The 20,749-nt window shown below is 42.8% G+C and overlaps 1 protein-coding gene across 1 annotated transcript in view; it reads left to right on the top strand.

Annotated features, from left to right (window-relative positions):
• Positions 1-20,749, top strand: part of LOC121313640 (juxtaposed with another zinc finger protein 1) — a 73,958-nt gene that overhangs the window by 17,688 nt on the left and 35,521 nt on the right. The window contains exon 2 of the mRNA XM_041246377.1: positions 10,956-11,028. Within this exon, the coding sequence (XP_041102311.1) occupies positions 10,956-11,028 (73 nt within the window). The remainder of the gene's footprint in view (positions 1-10,955; positions 11,029-20,749) is intronic.

The raw sequence follows: 20,749 nt of genomic DNA, 5'->3' as shown, positions 1-20,749 counted from the left end.
TCTGCCAAGGTCTGAGTGGTTGAACTATTAAGTCAACGTTGGGCTACCTAATGTCTGCATGGAATTAGCTGGATATATACCCCCCCAATCCAGATTTTCTAATTGTGTCTTTCCAATTGGCATTACACAGCGAAGGAATGATAATGAAGTGTTGCGAGATTTACTGTTTGGCTTTCAGATGTACACAGGACATTGTGTGAGGATCACACCTCTTTCTTTCCTTAGAAAGGCATTTGGGTGGCACAGTAAAAGGTTTGATACACATATCACCTTTTTTTAATGCATTCATACTCCTTTCAAAAAGCTTTATATATGTGTCCGACTATTTGGATACTTCATAAAAATGTCACCATTTTGCTGAAACATTAAGCACCTACCCATTTTGCTGTGGGCTGTTGAGATAAATTTGGACCAGGTGCTCCTTCCCTCGCAGAACCCCTTGATGTATTCTGATAATGAGTTAGAAAGCGGAAGCTGTCAGCTTTCAGCTGGCATGAAGAATGCAATTAGAGTTTTTTTAAAACCACCAGGGGACCCTCACGAATAAAACCAGTGTTAGGATAGCAAGACTCAAATTCTGAACAAACTGTAGTGTGCGTGGGGTGGGGGTATTAAAAACGAAAAATTCAAAAGTACACAGTAAACGTCTGTTGGGTTAGTGTGAAAAAAATGAAGCAGGCATGCACAACTTATTTTTTTGTCCTTTTTTTATTTTAAATTCTCATTTCCTTAACGTATTTAAACTGAAAATGCTGTGTAACAAGGCCTATGTTGAAAAAGTCACGCACACACAGTGGTTTGCAGAAGTATTCTCCCCCATGCAAAGTTTTCACATTTTATTGGCACCTGAGCGTACTCCACGATGCTTTCAAATTAGACTTTAGATGTAGAATCTACACTACTCCACATTGATAAAGTTAAAAAAAATGCATATAGAATATAAATAAGATTTACAGAGAGAACCAGATTAATCTCAGTTGCACAAGTATTCAACCCCTTTGCTACCGCAGCTCAGGTGCAAATGATTTGTTTGAAAGGTCACAAAATTTGTGAAATGGTTTCAGCCTGTGTGTACTCAAAGTAGTTTAACCTGTAGATAATTTCCCAAGGTATATAAAGACTTTCAAGCTGCAGCTCACATAGTGATCCAACAAAGCAACCATGAGGACCAAGGAGCTCTCAAAACAAGACAGGGATAAAATGGAAGAGGCACAGCGCTGGAGAAGGGTACAAGAAAATTTTAAAGGCGCTGATTATCCCTCTCAGCACAGTGAAGTCCATCATTATGAAGTGGAAGATGCATCATACCACCCAGACACTACCCAGATCAGGTCGCCCTCCCAAACTCCAGGCAAGCAGGAAACTGGTTTGGGATGTCACTCTGAAGCCAACAATGACCTTGACTTGCAAAGTTCTGTGTCTGAGATGGCAGTCAGTGTTCACACATCAACAATAAGCCGGTCCCTACACAAAGCTGGCCTGTATGGACGGGTGGGAAGAAAGAAGCCATTACTCAAAAAGCCTCGTCTTAAAGCATGTATGGAGTTTGCGAAAAAGCATGTAGATGATACTGCAGACATGTGGAGAAAGGTTTTCTGGTCGGGACGAGATAAAATTGAACTTTTCGGTCTAAATTCTAAGTGTTACGTCTGGCACAAGCCCAACACTGCACATCACCTAGTCAACACCATTCCAACTGTCAAGCATGGTGGTGGCAGCATCATGTTATGGGGATGCTTCTCTTCAGTAGGGACTGGGAAGCATCAGAATAGAGGGGAATTTTTGAAAAAATATTACAACACAAGTATATCAAAAGTTTTACAATTTACTTTAAATTCAAATAAGACATTTATTGTGGCTCTGCCTCTGATTTTGAATCGCCCTCTGATCTATGCATCCCTGTCGGTTGTTATCATAGATATAGACTGCATGCTTAACTGGTGGCCAACATAAAATTGCTTTATACTACTGCATAAATCACTGGCGTCTGCACTGCCTTCAATTGTAACCATCTTTAGGGCTTCTAATTGTTCCATTCTTGGGAATACCAAATTCCGTTTTTCAAAAATGGCCAGTTCCATTTGTTCCCACTTTTTATCAACATATTAATAACAAATATGGCATTTGAACATAAATATAATGTTGGTAGTTACAATAAGTACATTTAATAAATATTACCATGTGGCAGTGCGATTGCCCTGCACAGTGGTAAATTAGTGTTGGTGTGGTTTATATGTGGGAATGGGTTTATTGTGTATTGTTTTGGAGTTGATTAGTTTGATTGTATTATTGTTTACAGACGGGTGCTCGATTGAGACTTGCTGCCTGCTATGCTTGATTGAGGGAAGGGCAGCAAGTGATTGGCTGTGCTGGTCCTCAATCAGCAGGTGGGCGGGTCTCGACCGAGTGTCCGTCAGTTTAAAAACATCTGCGGGAGATTGCTCGGGGCTGCTGCAAGGCCTGCCGTTTTCACTGCACCTTTTGAGTTATAGTTTGGGGTATTGTGTTTTATTTTGCACTTTTTTGTACGGTTTACTGTATTTGTCCTCTGTGAGTTACCATCGCTGGTAACGTCACATGACCGCCTTTATTTTACTTTCACTTTCTTTTTGTTGTTAATAAATCCTGCGCGCCTGTGCCAGCGTTTCAACACCAAACCTATGTCTCTCTGTATGCTTGAACAGCGGCTACCCACGCGTGTGACCCGAGGAAGACCCTGTCACATACCACAATTCTTATTTTTCCAATCCTACTCTTGTTGTTGTAATAGTAAGTAAAGCACCTGAAGGCACTTCAAACCTGTCATAATGTTTATAGACATCACTTGACTCATTGCTGGGATTAAAGTAAGCAGGAAAACCTAATAATTATATTACAACAGTTCAGAAAACCAAATGTCCAGCACAGTTGTAAGAATCATATTTACAGTCTTCCACTAACACAGTAGTTCAGTCTACAAATAAAGGTGTTTTGAAAAAAAACAGTTTAGCTTATTGCTGGCATTTACAATAACAATAAATATGAAACAGTTTAGTAACAATCCATCAATGTCATGTGAGAGTAATCCTATGCACAGTACTCCACAAATTAAGCTTAGAGTTTTACTGGCATTACAATAATAACCAGGATAAAATATGAAACGCTGATAAAGGCGTGTTGACTGACTCATTACTCTAAAGCAGGTTCACTGCTATGTATTACTGATCGTAATTTAAATAGTGCCCCTTTTAATGTAAACACATAATTAATCCTCTTGTTTGTTTCTTTCCTAATTCTGCAGTGTTATTTGCAAGATTTAAAGAGGCGTGTCTCCAGACAGAATGTCTTTATGAAACCAACGGTGTGTAGTGTAGTGACTACATCCTTTACACGGTACAGTGATCAGTTTCCTTAAGGATTGTTAGTTTTGAGCTCATTTCTTCATTGTCAGAAAATATAATTCAATTAAGAAATGAACATGGTTTAAAATTGGCAATTATGGCTTCATTAAAGGCAGGTAGCGTGGATAGAAATAAACTAAACAATAATGAAATACGCAATTAATTTAGCTTACTTACTTCAGGAAAGCTCCGCCTTGAGCGCAGTATCATTAGGTCTTAGTTTTTCAGCATAGAAGAATGCAGTGGTTTGCCATTGTTGCCGTCTTATTTGCTTTCTTATTCTCTAAGTGTTTACGACTGGCATTATGATATTTAATGGCATTGACTCAAACATGATCACGCGAATTACAGCAAAACTTTAAGAATACTATTGCACTATCCTCATAGATAATCAGATTTCTTTCCGCTCTGTCTTACTGACACATTGTATTTTTTTCTTCGTTGGTGCAGCCACCATGTGGAGTTAAAGCAGAGAAATGGAGTGAAGTCACATGATGAATAAACTCACTAAAAAAATGGGCATGGTATGTCGTCTTCAATCACTGTACACTTAAATGTGTGTTTTCAACTAATGTGCTGATTACATTTTTACCAGTTTCAAAACGCTTGATGATTTCTGAAATGGTCACTTTTTAAAAGGGAAATAAAATAAAAAAACATCAAAGTGTGAGTATTGTGATTTTTATTTATGTTTACCAGAGTATTTATACTTCTAAATAATGCAGGAAGATTGTGCTTCACTGATTTTAGTATTCAATTATACAACGAATTAAAAACCGTAAAGCAGCACCGAGAAGAACTCTCTATAGAGGGGCAGAATCGCCAGACGCTTGCTTTGCCCATCCTGTACCAGTAGATTCGCTGGTGCCCGAGCGAGCTCTGCACTAGTGTGACGTGCTTTTCTATAGCGGAAAATCAGAATCATCTGTAAGACACATGCAAGTATTCTTATGTTAAAGCTTGCATTTTAGCCTTAGAGCGAACACTGTTTTCAACAGACTAGGCAACTATTTACATTTACCCTATCCAAATAGCAATATAGGTTGAACAATTTTGCTATTACCGTAATGTGCGTGTGTGTGTGTGTTATTATCCATTAAGTAAAAAAAAAAAAAGTGATGTTTGAAGTAAAAACGCAAAGTTATCAAAAGTGCCCAGCCATTTAAAGTGGAGATATCAAAAACAGAAGCCAACTTTCAAGAAACCACTGGGGCAGCCTTGGCCAGCACCAAGCAAATTGGCACAACTGTAAACCGATGGGGGCCAAAGGTTGTGCCAGTTGTTTCTACTAACGGCTTGTGTTTCTCAGGCACAATAAAAGTGGATCGAACTTGCATCAATAACACAAACCAAGTTAATAGAAACAGTTGTGCCTATTTGCTTGCAAAGGACAACAACAACTGAGTGTATAAGATTCTGGGATCAATAAGCTACTAACAACCAAACGAGCAAGATGGGCCGAATGGCTTCCTCTCGTTTGTAAACTTTCTTATTTTCTTATGTTCTTATAATTCCTCATAATTTGTTAAAAGCCATGAATAATCAAGTGAACCTCTTGCATTATGTCCATGTACAATATTTGAACCATGCCTGTACATGGGTCTGCCACATATGGTACTTGTTTTCTAGACCTCACGACATCTATTTCCAGTATTAAAAAAAGTCTAACATTATATTAATAGGCACAACTGTAAAACCGATGGGGGCCAAGGTTGCCCCAGTTGTTTCTTGTAACTTGTATCAAAAGCACAAGCTATGTTAGAAGAAACCATTGGGGGCACCTTGGCCAGCACCAAGCAAATAGGCAACTGTCAAAGCGGTGGGTTTCAAGGTTGCCCCAATTGTTTCTACTAACTTGACATGTGATCAGATTTGCATAAAAAACTCAAGCCAAGTTAGCCCCCATCGGTTTTACAATTGTGCCTATTTGCTTTGTGCTCGGCAAGGTTGCTCCAGTGGTTTCTTGAAACTTGGCTTTTGTTCTTGATATCGCCACTTTAAATGGCTGGGCACTTTTGATAACTTGCTATTTTTTCACATTTCTAATGTGTTTTTGTGTTAGATACAGAACACTGAATTGTATCACCACCATTGTTCATGCATTTGTGCTAATTAATAAATGGCATTGATGTCAAACTATAATCTTTTAAGTGTTTGGAAAACATACTTTTTTATTGTTTAGGTCTGTTCATTTTCTACTACTGTATGATGTGTTTTAGAAGTTATTTTGCTGTGCCGAACAGTATAACTTACAGATTACATGTTGTATTTGATCTGCTCAGACATGAATGCTCTTGGTGGAAAGCCAATCGTGGAGGGGGAAAAAAAAAAGGAAAGCTCTTGCAGATAATCAAGGCTAGCACAGGCCTAATGGCTGCTGACATAAAGACAATATGCACTCTGCTCAAACAAACGCGCGTGGAAAATGAAGGTCAGTGAGCTAGACAGATAAACTGTAAAGGTTGTTATTAGGATTGTAACACCAGGGACCAAAAAAGTTTTATCACTTTTCCATTTTGGCAAAAAATTTTCCCAATTAAATCAGCTTATGTTACACAAAGGAACTATATCCTGTACAACTGAATTAATTTACTGAATTAATAGTTTATACTTCTGCTTCACAGGTGTTTGGCTATTGCCTCTGTCAGTTCTCTTAAGATAGATTTATAAACCACAATGAAGTGAAGAACAGATACTTCTTTATATAGCAATTTTGATTAATAGTTTCAATTAGATTTAGTCAGGTGTAGAGCAGCAAAAAAAATGGGTGCAGTAATTTTAAAGTTATCTAAATCTATATAGAAAGCTAAAAACATCCTTTACAACTTCAAAGACATTGTGTCCTTCTTTTGAACCCATTCGTCTTGGAACCAGTGCAGAGGATTTAAAAATATAAAAGTGAGCATTATTGTTCTTCGCAGATTGGTAACCTACACCAGGCTACACTGTCTGTTGTTAAATTACCAAACGTTTCAATGTACTAGATGTCTAGATCAGTAAGAAAATCAACCTTGTTCTCGAGTGCCTTTTCCTGTTCAACATTTAATTACTTTATAATATAAAAGACCATGGAACAGGAAATGATTATTTGTTGGGATCAGTACGACTCAGGGTAGTCAGTGCAAACTCCTCGTCAAACAGTGCAATAAGGAAGGGAGTTTGTACCAGTTACAGAAGTGTCACAGCATGTTTTAATGAGCGCAGTCTTCAAATATTGGTTGTAGTGGACCTTTCTTTTTTTTTTTATAAATATATATATATATATATATATATATATATATATATATATATATATATATATATATATATATATATATATATAATTGTCTCTGATACAGCTGGTTGTAGTATCCACTTGTCCCCAGTAACAGTTCATCACGGTTCTCTTTAAAACTTCTCCAGTTACATGAAAATAATTTGTTGTTTTTCTCATCTTGATTTGACAAGTTTTCAAACTGCGGAAACAAGTTGCCATCGCACTGATAAAACAGTCAAATTGCCCGGGTATGGGATTTGTAGTTTTTAATGAGTGATTAACAGTGGTCAGTGGACACCAATAAACTACATTCCCAGAGGACATTATGATTAGGAATTTCTAGTTGTACACACGCGCCTAAATTAAAATGTGTTTTTGCAAATTTGTCGCATATCCGACCAAATTAGTTAGAGTTCTGTTGTTTAGTTTCTGATTTAATTCCTGAGAATAGGCACCCTAGTTATTATTATTATTATTATTATTGAGGTGTGCTTGCCACTCGCTGTTTTGTTGTTTTCTGTAAAACATTGCTATCCTGTCAGTTAAGAAAAGGCTTGATACAAAAGCTTGTTTTAACATTGTCTTTATTACTCCATCCACAAACCTGCACTTAGAACTGTATGGTCATATTTTCTACATTTTCTTTAAATTCTGAAATTAATAAAACGAAACCTATGCGTGCTTGCGTGCACGTGTGTGTGTGTGCGTGCGTGCGTGCGTGCGTGTGTGTGTTAGTGTTAGTGTAGCGTACATGAGGGAAGACAGCAGCTGGGCTGGTAGGTGACCTAATAAGCCTGATATATACTCCTTGTAAAGGAGCTGGCTCTTTGGTACAGCGGTATCGACGGATGCTAAATTTAGAACGAGAGGTCCCAGGGCCCTAATACGGTCGGGAGGTGTGACACGCCTACGCTGACGACGCCCTTATAGAGACGATGATATATATATTATATATATATATATATATATATATATATATATATATAAGATACTATTAGGGCTCTCAGTTATCAGTTAACTTCTACGATTAATTTTTAATGGGTGTTAATCGCACTCCTGTCTTGAGCCTGTCAGCATACCGTAATCCCCTCCACCACCATTTTAATACCATTTTAATTGGCATTTGCATAGAAAGTTAGTCATTTAACTGCATTATGGAGCAAAGAACTGAAAGTATAATAGTATTTACAATTAAGGAGAATATAACTGCAACTCAATGTGTATTAATAAAATAGTACTTTTTTTTTTTTTAAATGCCAATGAAAAACAGCAGTAAAGGAAACGGATAAGAACATAGTTTGAAATGCATTAAGGTGAATAGTAAAGTGACTCCATTGAGATTTAGTAGTTGGTTCAAACAATTTAACAGGAAATGCTAGAGTTTTTCTGTATAATTCTGTGTAAATAAATATAAAACTATAAAGAAGGGGCAACAATATGAATCCAGAAATAGGATAACAGTTTTCTTATGACGGGTTGTTCTTTGTCCAGGGACATATGGGGTCAGCAGATCTTGAGGATAAGAAAGTCCAAGTGTAAGGCCTTATAGATAATAAAAATATCTTTAAAATAATAATAATAGCATCAGTAATAAAGCAAACTTGAATGAGATGGATGGAATAATCGGTTAAATATGCGATTAAAACCATCACCAGCGCTAAATTTTCAGTCGCGTTTTAATGTCCTTGTATAATATACAAATCAATTCCCATTATATATATATATATATATAATTTGTGTGATTATGTGCAGTTACACAGCGCTTCCTTCAGTTTCACTTAAACAGTTTTAGATACTGTGATGTATATATTTTTCTAAATATGTGGTCTTTAGGTGCTTTTCATAACAGCTTTTTTAAACATTCCACTGCTGCAAGTTGTTCTTTTGAACCTTGACAAAGTCCATCATAGTCTTTTGTTTCAGTGAGGCAAAATAAGTTTGTTGGGTTTCACAATGTAACTGCCTCAAGAGAACTCATTTTACAGAATCCTTCTGCTGTTCATACCAGGACATGGATTCGTGCACCTGTAGTGCCGCAGTCTTGGCGTTGACTCCACCAATTGCAATTTATCAAAAAGTGAAACTGCAGTGTAGTGTGGTTTTAGTATATTCTAACATGGTCCGGGTTAAATTGTGCACAAACAATGTTGTTACTTATAGAATACACATGAAGCTAAGCATCTTAACTTTGATACAACAAAGACTCATTAACTGTAAGATGGCAGCGCAAAGTGCTTGTTTGTGCTGGTTTTAATGATTTAAATAATACCCTAAGAATACTGCATCTGTAAGCCATTACACAGGCAGACTTTAATTATGTGCACATAACAAACCACTGATGACGTGAAGAACTGTTCCAACTGACACCATCTCAGTCCCCCACTGTTCAGCTAAAGTAATGCTTTATAATATTTTCTTTCAAGGATCTGTTTTTAACTAGAAGTGTACCTTGATCTTTATAAATAGTGAGTGCTTTCACATGTATAGTACAAAGCTGAGTTACAGCTTCAGCAGCATGTAATATTCCTGCTAAGTCACTATATATTCTGCAGTGCTAAATATTAAACCTTTACAATAATTTGATAAAGTGGCATTGCTGGTCAGCCAGGGCATCTGTTCTTAACAGTCAAGTCAATAGAGAAACTTTTGAAATGTTTTCTCCAAAAACGTTTTCACAGGTTTAACAAATTAACGTAATAATCTTTTTATGTGTCCTTCCTATTCCTTGTTGCTTTTGGTGTGTTTGAGGTACTGTAGGTGTGCTTAAAACAACTAGAATCCCACTTACAGCACTGAGACTGCCTGCACTCATTAGTTTTAATAGCAGTCAGATTGTCAGTTTGACAAACCTGGTCACTAGCTGTTCAAGGTTAATTGTAACCAAACAAACCTTGCAACCCTAGGACTATGCTTTGACCAACATGCCCTATTTCTCTGTTTTTATGTAGTTCTTATTTTCACCCACAAGGTGGCAATGTTGCAACATCAGTCAGAAATAGCAGATGCCTTGCCTGTCACCCACAAAGCTGAATATTTTATGGTTAGCTTTGTTTTGTTCAGACAAACTTCAGTGGGAAGTCTTTTTTTTTTAAATATAAAGTAGAGCATGGTTCACCTCAGGGTGTGGATATTGTCTATTGTAGCATTGCAAAGCAGTAACAGTCTGCAAAAGTATGGGAAACGAAACACACCACATGTATTATGTGGTGTAATCCATGTGTAAAATTGGAAACGAAAATAGATTTGAATGTGATTGAAGTCAAAATAAAAATAACCTTCATTTTTGTATCACAGCTATAATCTGCAAACGACTTGCAAATACAGCAACTGCTGTGGATTTCGAACAAACTGCCCAGCATGCCATTATGTCAGCATAGTTGTTGAGAATGGTTAATATAGTGTTCCTTGTGCTCGTGGATTGTGAACTATATCTCTCACCACCAAACACAATTTTCTTCAAAGTAGGTATACCTCTCCTGGAGAAACTTTTTTTCTTCTTTTTTTTGAGTGTTTGCTTAAGAAGACGGGACTTGATGACAGCACTGTGAGATATAATAGTATTGAAAACTATATTATAAGAATGTAGAAAAGAAAAAAGAAGTTACATTTAAAAATTACCATCAGAGTTCATGGTCAAGAATTAGAAAGCGATATCTGACAAGGTTGGACTTGACTGTAAATGTACTCTGTGTGTGATGCCAATTAATTTCTGGCATTGCAAGATATGCAATACTGTTAATTATGAAAATTCCTGATACTGATGTGAACCCCTCCATTCCTTTCTCCTCCACTTCCTCTGCAATATACACACTATCAGTCTGAGAGTGTCTAATCTTTAGCAGTGCTGTCAACTGTATGGGTTTGACATGTATTTATAAAACCTGTTTTCTGCTTTTTTTTTTTCTTCTTGTGTGTTAATTTGATAAATTCATCGTTTATTTATTTTACTGAAGAACAGACATTATTTAAATGTTAGATAAATGATAAATGAATACAGATCTTACCTATTTAAAGTGTGTGTTGATTCTTGACACAATAAACACTATACCCTGTAATCCCCTCTGTAGATGCATATTCCAGATGTCACTCAAACATATATTCCTGCAGTGTGTGTCCACAAGTTATGGGTGTTATAAGGATGCATCTAATTGCTTTTTATTGTTGTGTACAGATTTGTTGTTTTTTCCCCCTCATACTAATAGCTCTATTTGTGCATTTACAGCATGATGGGTTGTACAATGTTATTAACATGCTTGTCTCCAGAAGTGACCGTCTGCTTGTATCATCTGCTTTAATTCTGTTTTTCTTCTCTCTTTTAGATACAGATCCTAGAGTTTTAGAAAAGCAGGAACTGCAGCAGCCCACATATGTTGCCCTCAGTTACATCAACAGGTGAGCAAACTGGAATCTTCTTTTTTTATTTCCTTAATCATTAACACAATTGGAGACTTTTTTGAAGTTAGTAAAGACAACATTTTAATCCTTCATCCCGGGTGTTTAACACCTGAAACCAGACTGACCACCCTGGATAAAGGGGCTACAGTGTTCTTGTTGGAGCTTTTAAGTGAGGCAGTCAGTTATAGTATTTAAATAAAAATACAGCTGTTTTAGAGTAGCACACACTGAATTGTAAAAAATAGGTATGATGCACATGCTGCTTTGTAATTAAGTAGCACAGTTACTGCGTCGAATGGCAGCTTACAGAGAATTGTAACTGATGTCCAATGCAGAGTGGTTTGGGTTGGCAGAGGAGTGATGCGGCAGCATGGCATTGTCTCTGCCTGTTGAAGTCACTGGTGTTTCCCCTATACTTTAAAAGATCCACAGGGTATGCAATACTTTCCAGTTCAATCTTAGGGTAACTGAAACTGGGGGAGGAAAATATGTAACATTTACAACATGAGAAGGCTGAAGGGGGCAGCATTACTACAGTGTGTTGCATATCTGTTCAATTTGTAAGATTAACTATACAATTAACTGTACAGTGGCTTCTAGATTTTTTTTTTATTATGCAGCAATCTGAAAAGACATAAACTATGTAGTGTGTCTATTGAATCATTTGAATACTTAAATCAGATGGAGATGAAGAAATAAAGTATCACCACATCAAATGAGAACTGTGCATTAATTATTTATGGCCAATGTCATACTGACGTATGGGCCTACCCTTTAAATAATGCCCTGGTTTGTCAGGGCTGCCTAAGATTAGCATTTTTGAAGCAAATGTGCTGTGTAAGGTTAGTTTTTTTCTTTACAATAATACATCAGTTGTCAACTTCAAATCATTTTCAATCAGAATAGTTTTAGTCAAGAACAAAGCAAATCAAAAGACAAGGCAGGACTACAGGTAAAAACCTACAGGTCTCTATAGATGGAATCTTGAGCAACAAAAATACCTTTTACAAGAATTAATATACTCTGCAGATTACTGCCTACTGGGTGTGGAGCTACACCTGGAGGGAGTGGAAACCTCCATTCACCAGTGAATAGAGTTGCGCCCCCCCACCCCCCCTTCACTGGAGGCGTGTCAGCAGGCTCTCTGAGACGCGGCACCTAAAGCACAATTCGCCACTCCTAGCTGAAGTTTGTGTATTAGAACCAGCTTCAGCTGGGTTGATTTGTGATCCACATCTATTGATCAAAGTCAGCTTTTTAAGTAGAGACAACTCCTGCATAAGCAACGGCTCATCCTCCTGAGGTTACAACTGCTCTCTGACAATCACGAAAAAACAGTTTCTTATCCTGATTCCTCAGACATGGAGCCACCTCGGGCTGGGTGCAAATTTACGTAGCTGCAAGGACAGGGCAGCATTAAGTAGTGGATTTAAAAAAAAATAATTAAAAAATACAGTAAAATCACACAATGTTCAGAAAGCAGAGTTTCTCAATTGTTTACCATTAAAGGGGCAGGTTGTCAGATCTTTAAATATCCGACTGTACTCATTGTGGGATCGTCCGTTGCCTGAAAATGTTTTTCTATCAAAAAGCTTTTCATAGTCATGCAGTAGCCCCTCACTCAACCGGACATGTTTGTCCGACAAGGAGGTGTCGGGTTTAGAACAATACTTTAAAATCAAAGACACATACAGTACATTTATATTGCTCAATGTATTTTAAATGATTTAAACCATTGCACTAAAATAAAACTGATGTGTTTTGGGTAGGCTGCACATTATGTTATGTAAAAATAGAAATCTATAAAATTATATAAAATTATAAGAAAATTATATATATTTCTATGTGTGTTTTATTTGCAGATTATATATAATTGTATGTGTTTTTTATCATGTAAAGCGCTTTGTGGCGACCCCCAGTAAAAGCGCTATACAAAAATAAAGATTGATTGATTAATTGATTGAGTATAGTAGTAAAATCAAATGAATACCTAGCGCACTTTCTTTTTATTTTAGCATGTAAGCTACCAGTAACACAAAGTAAATCATGCTCCTGCACTTGGCCTTCTTAGTAGCCTAGACAATTAACACTAAATAGGTCATGGTGCCGCATTGACAAGTTCTGATACCTACAGGACAGTCAATGCTTGTTAATAGGAATTTCAAGGGACCAGCAACAAACTTTTCATTATACCACTAATTCATATTATCATGAGTAGCCTATAAGCCAAATGTATACTGTCTGTTTCTATTTATGTTAATAATAATAATAATAATAATAGCATAATAATAATAATAACTATGCATAATAATCACTTACAATAATATCTCAATAATAGACGGAGCACAAGGAGGTTAAGTGACTTGCTCAGGGTCACACAATGAGTCAGTGGCTGAGCTTTCGTATATCTCACTAGAATATTTTCTCATTGGATCATTTTCTCATTATAATATCTGAGAACACAATCTCCACCCCATTTCCCTTTCTCCTTATACAGTTACCCAAACCTCCATTATATCTTGTGATTTTCTCTTGCACAATAAACACAGATGTATTTATTTTGTATAACACGCTTTTAGTGGTAACCCTTGGTTACAAGTAACGTTACCATTAATTTCCCTACATTCATTTTAGACATATTCAGCGCTACAGTAAATCATTCAAATTTCACATTGTTTACAAAAATTGGCCACAGTAGGAGACAATGTCATCCCATTGTCAGACATTGGTTCTTCAGCAGAACATCAGTTTTCAACGGTCCCGTATTCTAAGAGTGAAAAGTTCTGTATGGTCGCTGACTGTTCCTCTTTATTTCCATGGTTGTCTCTGTCCAGGTCCTGGTACTTGAATCGCCACCAGAATCTACCTCAAGAAATCAAGTGCAGTATTAATTTTTTTAGCTAACATTTGATTTCACTCGGACCACAATGGGGCCCTTCTCCTTGACCTTTCCTTTTTGCATCTGGGAATGCATACTCTTGACGCAGTTTGTAACAGAGAAAATGTTCGCTGCTTTAACCAAATGATTCACCATAAAGGCTGTCCATTCTCAAGATATCGACTGAGGCATAAAAGTGCAATTTCTCCTTTTATTTTCTAATCACAAACAGCTGTCTCTGAGCACATGCCCCTGACCTGAAAATTAAACTGAAAACCATTTTACAAAAAAAAAAACATGGGACCCCCATTACCCCTTGGTTGTGGACATAATATTAAATATTCTTCCACAACCCACATGGTGAGTGGTTGACATAAATGTATTTAAATGTTTTGCAGCCGAGTGTAACTCTAACAAATCTCTTGTTCGTGCCAGGGAGTATAAACATTACCATCTATAGCAACTTGTTTTGCTAATAAATCTGTTGTAATGTAGTTTGTCAGGGAAGCTGGGACCGTTGCAGTTTAAGTCAAGACTAAAAACACACTTTTATAAAATTGCTTTCTTATCTTAGTGGGTTTTAATGTAAGTTTAATTGTAACTTTTATTGTAACTGGCAGTGGTGTGTCATATGTGTACATAACGACAAACAAATAACAAAAAAACGATAACTTTTTTTCTGCTATCACGTTGCAATGAAAACGATATTTTTATAAAAAGTGCTGTTCTAAAATCTGTGGTGTGTTGTGTCACGTCCATAATGAGGGAAAGATTCAGAAATAAACAGCTGCATCAGCCTTCAAAAAACAGAGCCATGAATCATGCTGGTCTTCCAGTTTAACAAAGAAGAATTTAAAGCTTACCATCCAATTCCTGCAACAAAAAAATAAATAAAACCACTTTTGGCTTCAGTCATAATCATTACAGAATTACCAGTAATTTCTTTAAGAATAAGGTTTGTTTCAAATGTTTCGTTTCTTAATAATACATCATGGTGCAACTTCATTTATGTATAATTATACTCTAGTTTAGATAGTGTAACATGTACTTTCTTTCTCTGAGGGAAGCCTTTCGCATAATAAGACACTTGTGCAGTGAGAAGGGAAAAAATCAATTGTCAAAACACTGTGGCAGACAAATACATGCAGCATCCCTTTTAGCTGCTTTCCAGTGTCCTTGTGGCAGGCTGGCGAGTGGATAGAGGCCCAGAGACAGACTGCAGTTCAAAAAAATAACTATTTTATTATAAATAAACAAAAATAAAGTGCACAAGGGCAAAATAACAGATACTCAAACACAAATAAAGCAAAAACAAAACTCACAAAAATAAAGTTTCCAGGCTGGGCAATGCCTTCACTGGATTTAGAAAATTCAAAAACCACAAAACAAACACCAACCTGCTTCCTCAGCTCCCTCTCTCTAAATGAGAAGCAGAGGCCTCCTTTTATATCAGGTGGCTGGGCGCTGATTGATCGTTAATCAACCTAATCAACTAATCAACCCCAGCCACCTGAACATAATAAACCCAGGCAGGTAGGGGAAGTTAACCCCATCCCTGCCAATTTCTAAAGGGCAGAGCTTTGCTCTGCCACACACCTCCCCCCATGTACAACGTACACCGGCCGCAATCGGCCAACTCCCCCCCCCCCCCCAAGAGTCCAATTATGTCCCTTGGGTGGGCTGTTATGGTGGGTGGTGGTGGGCGGGGTTGATGTCGGAGCCCCCAAGCCTTCTTTGGTTGAGGGGGCCCCGAATCTCCAAGGTAGCACGGCGACGGCGGCCCGGCTCCCTCTGGTGGCGGAGGCGGCGACGGCGGCCCGGCTCCCTCTGGTGGCGGAGGCGGCGGCCCGGCTCCCTCTGGTGGCGGAGGCGGCGGCCCGGCTCCCTCTGGTGGCGGAGGCGGCGGCCCGGCTCCCTCTGGTGGCGGAGGCGGCGGCCCGGCTCCCTCTGGTGGCGGAGGCGGCGGCGGCGGCCCGGCTCCCTCTGGTGGCGGAGGCGGCGGCCCGGCTCCCTCTGGTGGCGGAGGCGGCGGCCCGGCTCCCTCTGGTGGCGGAGGCGGCGGCGGCGGCCGGCTCCCTCTGGTGGCGGAGGCGGCGGCCCGGCTCCCTCTGGTGGCGGAGGCGGCGGCCCGGCTCCCTCTGGGCTCTGGGAGCGACGGCAGATCCTCCTCCCTCTCTGGCTCTGGGAGCGACGGCAGATCCTCCTCCCTCTCTGGCTCTGGGGGCGACGGCGGCTCCTCACCCCTCTCTGGCTCTGGGAGCGACGGCGGCTCCTCACCCCTCTCTGGCTCTGGGGGCGACGGCGGCTCCTCACCCCTCTCTGGCTCTGGGGGCGACGGCGGCTCCTCACCCCTCTCTGGCTCTGGGAGCGACGGCGGCTCCTCACCCCTCTCTGGCTCTGGGAGCGACGGCAGCTCCTCACCCCTCTCTGGCTCTGGGAGCGACGGCGGCTCCTCACCCCTCTCTGGCTCTGGGAGCGACGGCAGCTCCTCACCCCTCTCTGGCTCTGGGAGCGACGGCGGCTCCTCACCCCTCTCTGGCTCTGGGGGCGACGGCGGCTCCTCACCCCTCTCTGGCTCTGGGGGCGACGGCGGCTCCTCACCCCTCTCTGGCTCTGGGGGCGACGGCGGCTCCTCACCCCTCTCTGGCTCTGGGGGCGACGGCGGCTCCTCACCCCTCTCTGGCTCTGGGAGCGACGGCGGCTCCTCCCCCTCTCTGGCTCTGGGGGCGACGGCGGCTCCTCACCCCTCTCTGGCTCTGGGGGCGACGGCGGCTCCTCACCCCTCTCTGGCTCTGGGGGCGACGGCAGCTCCTCACCCCTCTCTGGCTCTGGGGGCGACGGCGGCTCCTCACCCCTCTCTGGCTCTGGGAGCGACGGCGGCTCCTCCTCCCTCTCTGGCTCTGGGAGCGACGGCGGCTCCTCACCCCTCTCTGGCTCTGGGGGCGACGGCGGCTCCTCACCCCTCTCTGGCTCTGGGGGCGACGGCGGCTCCTCACCCCTCTCTGGCTCTGGGAGCGACGGCGGCTCCTCCTCCCTCTCTGGCTCTGGGGGCGACGGCAGGCTCCTCACCCCTCTCTGGCTCTGGGGGCGACGGCGGCTCCTCACCCCTCTCTGGCTCTGGGGGCGACGGCGGCTCCTCCTCCCTCTCTGGCTCTGGGGGCGACGGCGGCTCCTCCTCCCTCTCTGGCTCTGGGAGCGACGGCGGCTCCTCACCCCTCTCTGGCTCTGGGAGCGACGGCGGCTCCTCACCCCTCTCTGGCTCTCGGGAAGGCGGCTCACCCCTCTCTGGCTCTCGGGAAGGCGGCTCACCCCTCTTTATTGGAGTGACCGGGGCATCTCCCATGTCTACAGCCAGGTAATTAACCACCATGAGGGCAACCTCTGGGAAGGAGGCCGGGTGGTGTTGTTCCTCCCACTGTTCCCACCTCTCCCCATCTCGACGCCACAGCGTGTTGATAACTATGGGGAGATCGTGGACGAGGTCTGCCTCAGGGTGCATCAACCAGTCCCAGATCTCCTGGGACGGTGGTGAAGGTGGTGGTGCTGGAGGTAGTGGGGTGGCCCCTGATGCCCGGGGTGAACACGGCACCTCTTCCTGGGCCTGGTTGTAGGGGCATCCTGCCCAGTTGTGGCCGTCCTCCTCACACCGGCCACACCAGTTTGCCGGTGGCACGTCTGGGCAGGACCGCCAACGATGGTCCTCCTTCCCACACCAGGAACACCAGGGGAAGAGGCTGGCCGGGTCCTCCAGCGGTGGCTGCAGCAGCTTACATTTCTTCAGCTGCTGCTGCTGCTTTTTCCTGAAAAAAAAAAAAAAAAAAATTATCCCAAAAATTCCACAAAACAAAAAAAAAATACTGCTCTGAGCCTCTAGGTGGCGCTATCCCACTTCTGACACCAAATGTGGCAGGCTGGCGAGTGGATAGAGGCCCAGAGACAGACTGCAGTTCAAAAAAATAACTATTTTATTATAAATAAACAAAAATAAAGTGCACAAGGGCAAAATAACAGATACTCAAACACAAATAAAGCAAAAACAAAACTCACAAAAATAAAGTTTCCAGGCTGGGCAATGCCTTCACTGGATTTAGAAAATTCAAAAACCACAAAACAAACACCAACCTGCTTCCTCAGCTCCCTCTCCCCAAATGAGAAGCAGAGGCCTCCTTTTATATCAGGTGGCTGGGCGCTGATTGATCGTTAATCAACCTAATCAACTAATCAACCCCAGCCACCTGAACATAATAAACCCAGGCAGGTAGGGGAAGTTAGCCCCATCCCTGCCAATTTCTAAAGAGCAGAGCTTTGCTCTGCCACAGTCCTATTTCCAAATTAATCATATACTGTCCATTTTACATGTAATCTGCAATCCAAATATGTTTTTGTGATTCACAGATAACTCTTAAACCCACCTGTGTCTTAAAAACACACAAATAAACACACACTTGATTCACAGCGTTAGTCCTGTATGTGTAGGGGAGTGGAGTAGTTAGAATAAGGGTAAAGGAGTGCTGTTCTGGAAAGACTGCAATACATTGTTGTATTGAGTAATGGTATTCCAGTCAGGGCAGCTTCTTTGGCCAGTGTTCTCTGTAATCAATAGTCACTCGCCAAGAACCTTCCGTATTTTTGACTGGCCAGATGGGCGCTTTTACTGAGGAGAGATATGGGCAGATACCCTGTTGCAGCAACGAATCCACCGTGCCTGCCTTGCATCTTGTGGTGCATGATGGTGTTTGTGTCTTCCTCCATCTTTCCAAGTTTTTTTTGCAAGCGGCCAACTCAGTGCTGAACGAAGTAGTCGTACCCTTGCAGGGCCTCAATCCAGCGGGCCACTTGCCCTTCAGGCTGGTGGAAATTGAGTAGCCACTGCAGGGAGACATGATCCATACGCAGGTGGAATCTCTGGCCGTACAGATACAGTCAGAAATGATGATGGCCTCTACCACAGCCAGGAGCTTGCGGCGCGTCACGCCTGGGCCAGCACCATTCCCCGCACTGCTTGTGTCTGTATCCAGAATCAAAGTCTTCTGGGGATCAGGGAACACCAAGAACGGGGCATCTGCTAGGGCCTTCCACAACTCTCCAAAGGCGGTGACACAGGTGAACCACCCCCCTTTCTCTGTTACACCGTGCAAGGGCCTGGAAAATCCGGGCAAAATCCTTATCAAACCACACTGCACCTTAGTCACTGTCCTGGGGACTGGCCAGTCTTTTACTATGGCCACCTTAGCAGGATCTGTAGCAATGCCGCCCACCCCAACAACAGAAGTGAGTTTTCTTCTGCAACAGGCAACGGCATCACTAAAAACTGCCACAGACCCTGACTGATGGAGAATGCGGTCTTCGGGTTCACCTCAGGAGCCAGCTCGACCTGCCAGTAGCCGCTCCGCAGGTCGAGGGAGCTGAGCCAATGAGATCCCGTAATTAAGTCCAGGGCCACGACGATCCAGGGAAGGGGGGTACGAGTCTTTACGGCTCACTGCATTGACCTTCCTGTAATCCACACAGAATAACAGTGACCCATCCTTCTTCAGAACCAGCACACCAGGTTCAGCCCACAGACTGGCTATGGCTTGATAACTCCAGCGGCGGCCATTTCTTGTATGAGAGCCTCTGCCGCTTCCAGGTCAGCAAGACGAAGACGATGCGGCCGTTCCCGGATTGGGGCTGCGCTGCCAGTGTCAGTGTGGTGCTGTACAAGGCTGGTGTGGCTACAGTCCCCATGCTGGCTGTAGAAATGTCCGGTACTGCCTCAGCAGGTTTCTGTTGGGCCCTAGAGAGACCCTCCCGTCTCCGTAACCACAGAGCCTCAACCGCATCTTCTTTACGGGGGCTTTACTCTGTCCTTCACCTCAGAAACGGTCTTGCTGGTCGACAGTGCAAGCGGAGCGGGCGCTGTCGTCTGCTTTTGAGAGAGGCCAGGTCCTGCCCCTCCGCGTCCACTGAACCCTGCTCCTCTTCTGGCGACACAGCGATGTTAGCTCGCTTAGCCCGCTCTCTTCCCCTATTTCCCGGTCCGCGGCAAACCGAAGGCAGTCTTGGCTGATGAACACAGCCCCAGCAGCCAGGTCAAGGGTGGCTGCCACTTTGGCCAGTAGGTCCAGCCCCAGAATACAGTTGTCCTGGATGTCTGCCATCCAGAACTCCTGTTCATCTAGGAGCCTTCCTAGCTGAACTTTAAGGTGCCGCTGTCCCAGTATGAAAGCGACTTGCCCAGTTACTGTTCAGAGGCTACTGTTTGGAGACGGGCCACAGTGGGGGCCCAGTCGCACTGTTGTCCGCCTCTGCCATCAGGAAGGACTCCGGGCTGTGTGATGGAGATGATGGAGCCGGTATCAACCAGGGTTTTGCACTGAACCCCATTGATGGAGCATGGTGCGTGTAGGCTGCTGATTTGGTTGATGCCGCCCACCAGCACTGCCACATTGTCATCTCGGGAGAAGGAGGGCTGACCCCCGTAGGCACTGGACCAGGAGGTGGCCGGCTTCTCTCACCTCCAGCAGTGTTTCTGTTGGCAGCCTGGAGTACACACTTGCCGGACTGCAGTCTCGGTGTCACTCTCTCTGCTCCCCTCCTGTGGTGTTGCAGGCCCGGTCTCGCCCGTTCTCCTTGAGCATGGCCTCGACCCGTTCGGCATGGGCCAGGGCCTGCTCTAGGGTAGGTTGGGGCGTCGAGCCGGACTTGCTGTCCATGCGTGGTGGGGGCCAGGCCTGAGGATAAATGCCTCGTCCATCAAGTCCTCCTGCTAGAGGTTAGAACCCCCAGCTTCTCCACACTAGCGCGGCTTCGGGTAGCCAGTTGGTGGTGGTGCAGGCCGACCTCTGGCTCGACCTTCCC

The sequence above is a fragment of the Polyodon spathula genome, chromosome 3 (assembly GCF_017654505.1).
Source record: "Polyodon spathula isolate WHYD16114869_AA chromosome 3, ASM1765450v1, whole genome shotgun sequence".
In the NCBI taxonomy this organism is placed as follows: Eukaryota; Metazoa; Chordata; class Actinopteri; order Acipenseriformes; family Polyodontidae; genus Polyodon; species Polyodon spathula.
This window is presented reverse-complemented; position numbering and strand designations above follow the sequence as displayed.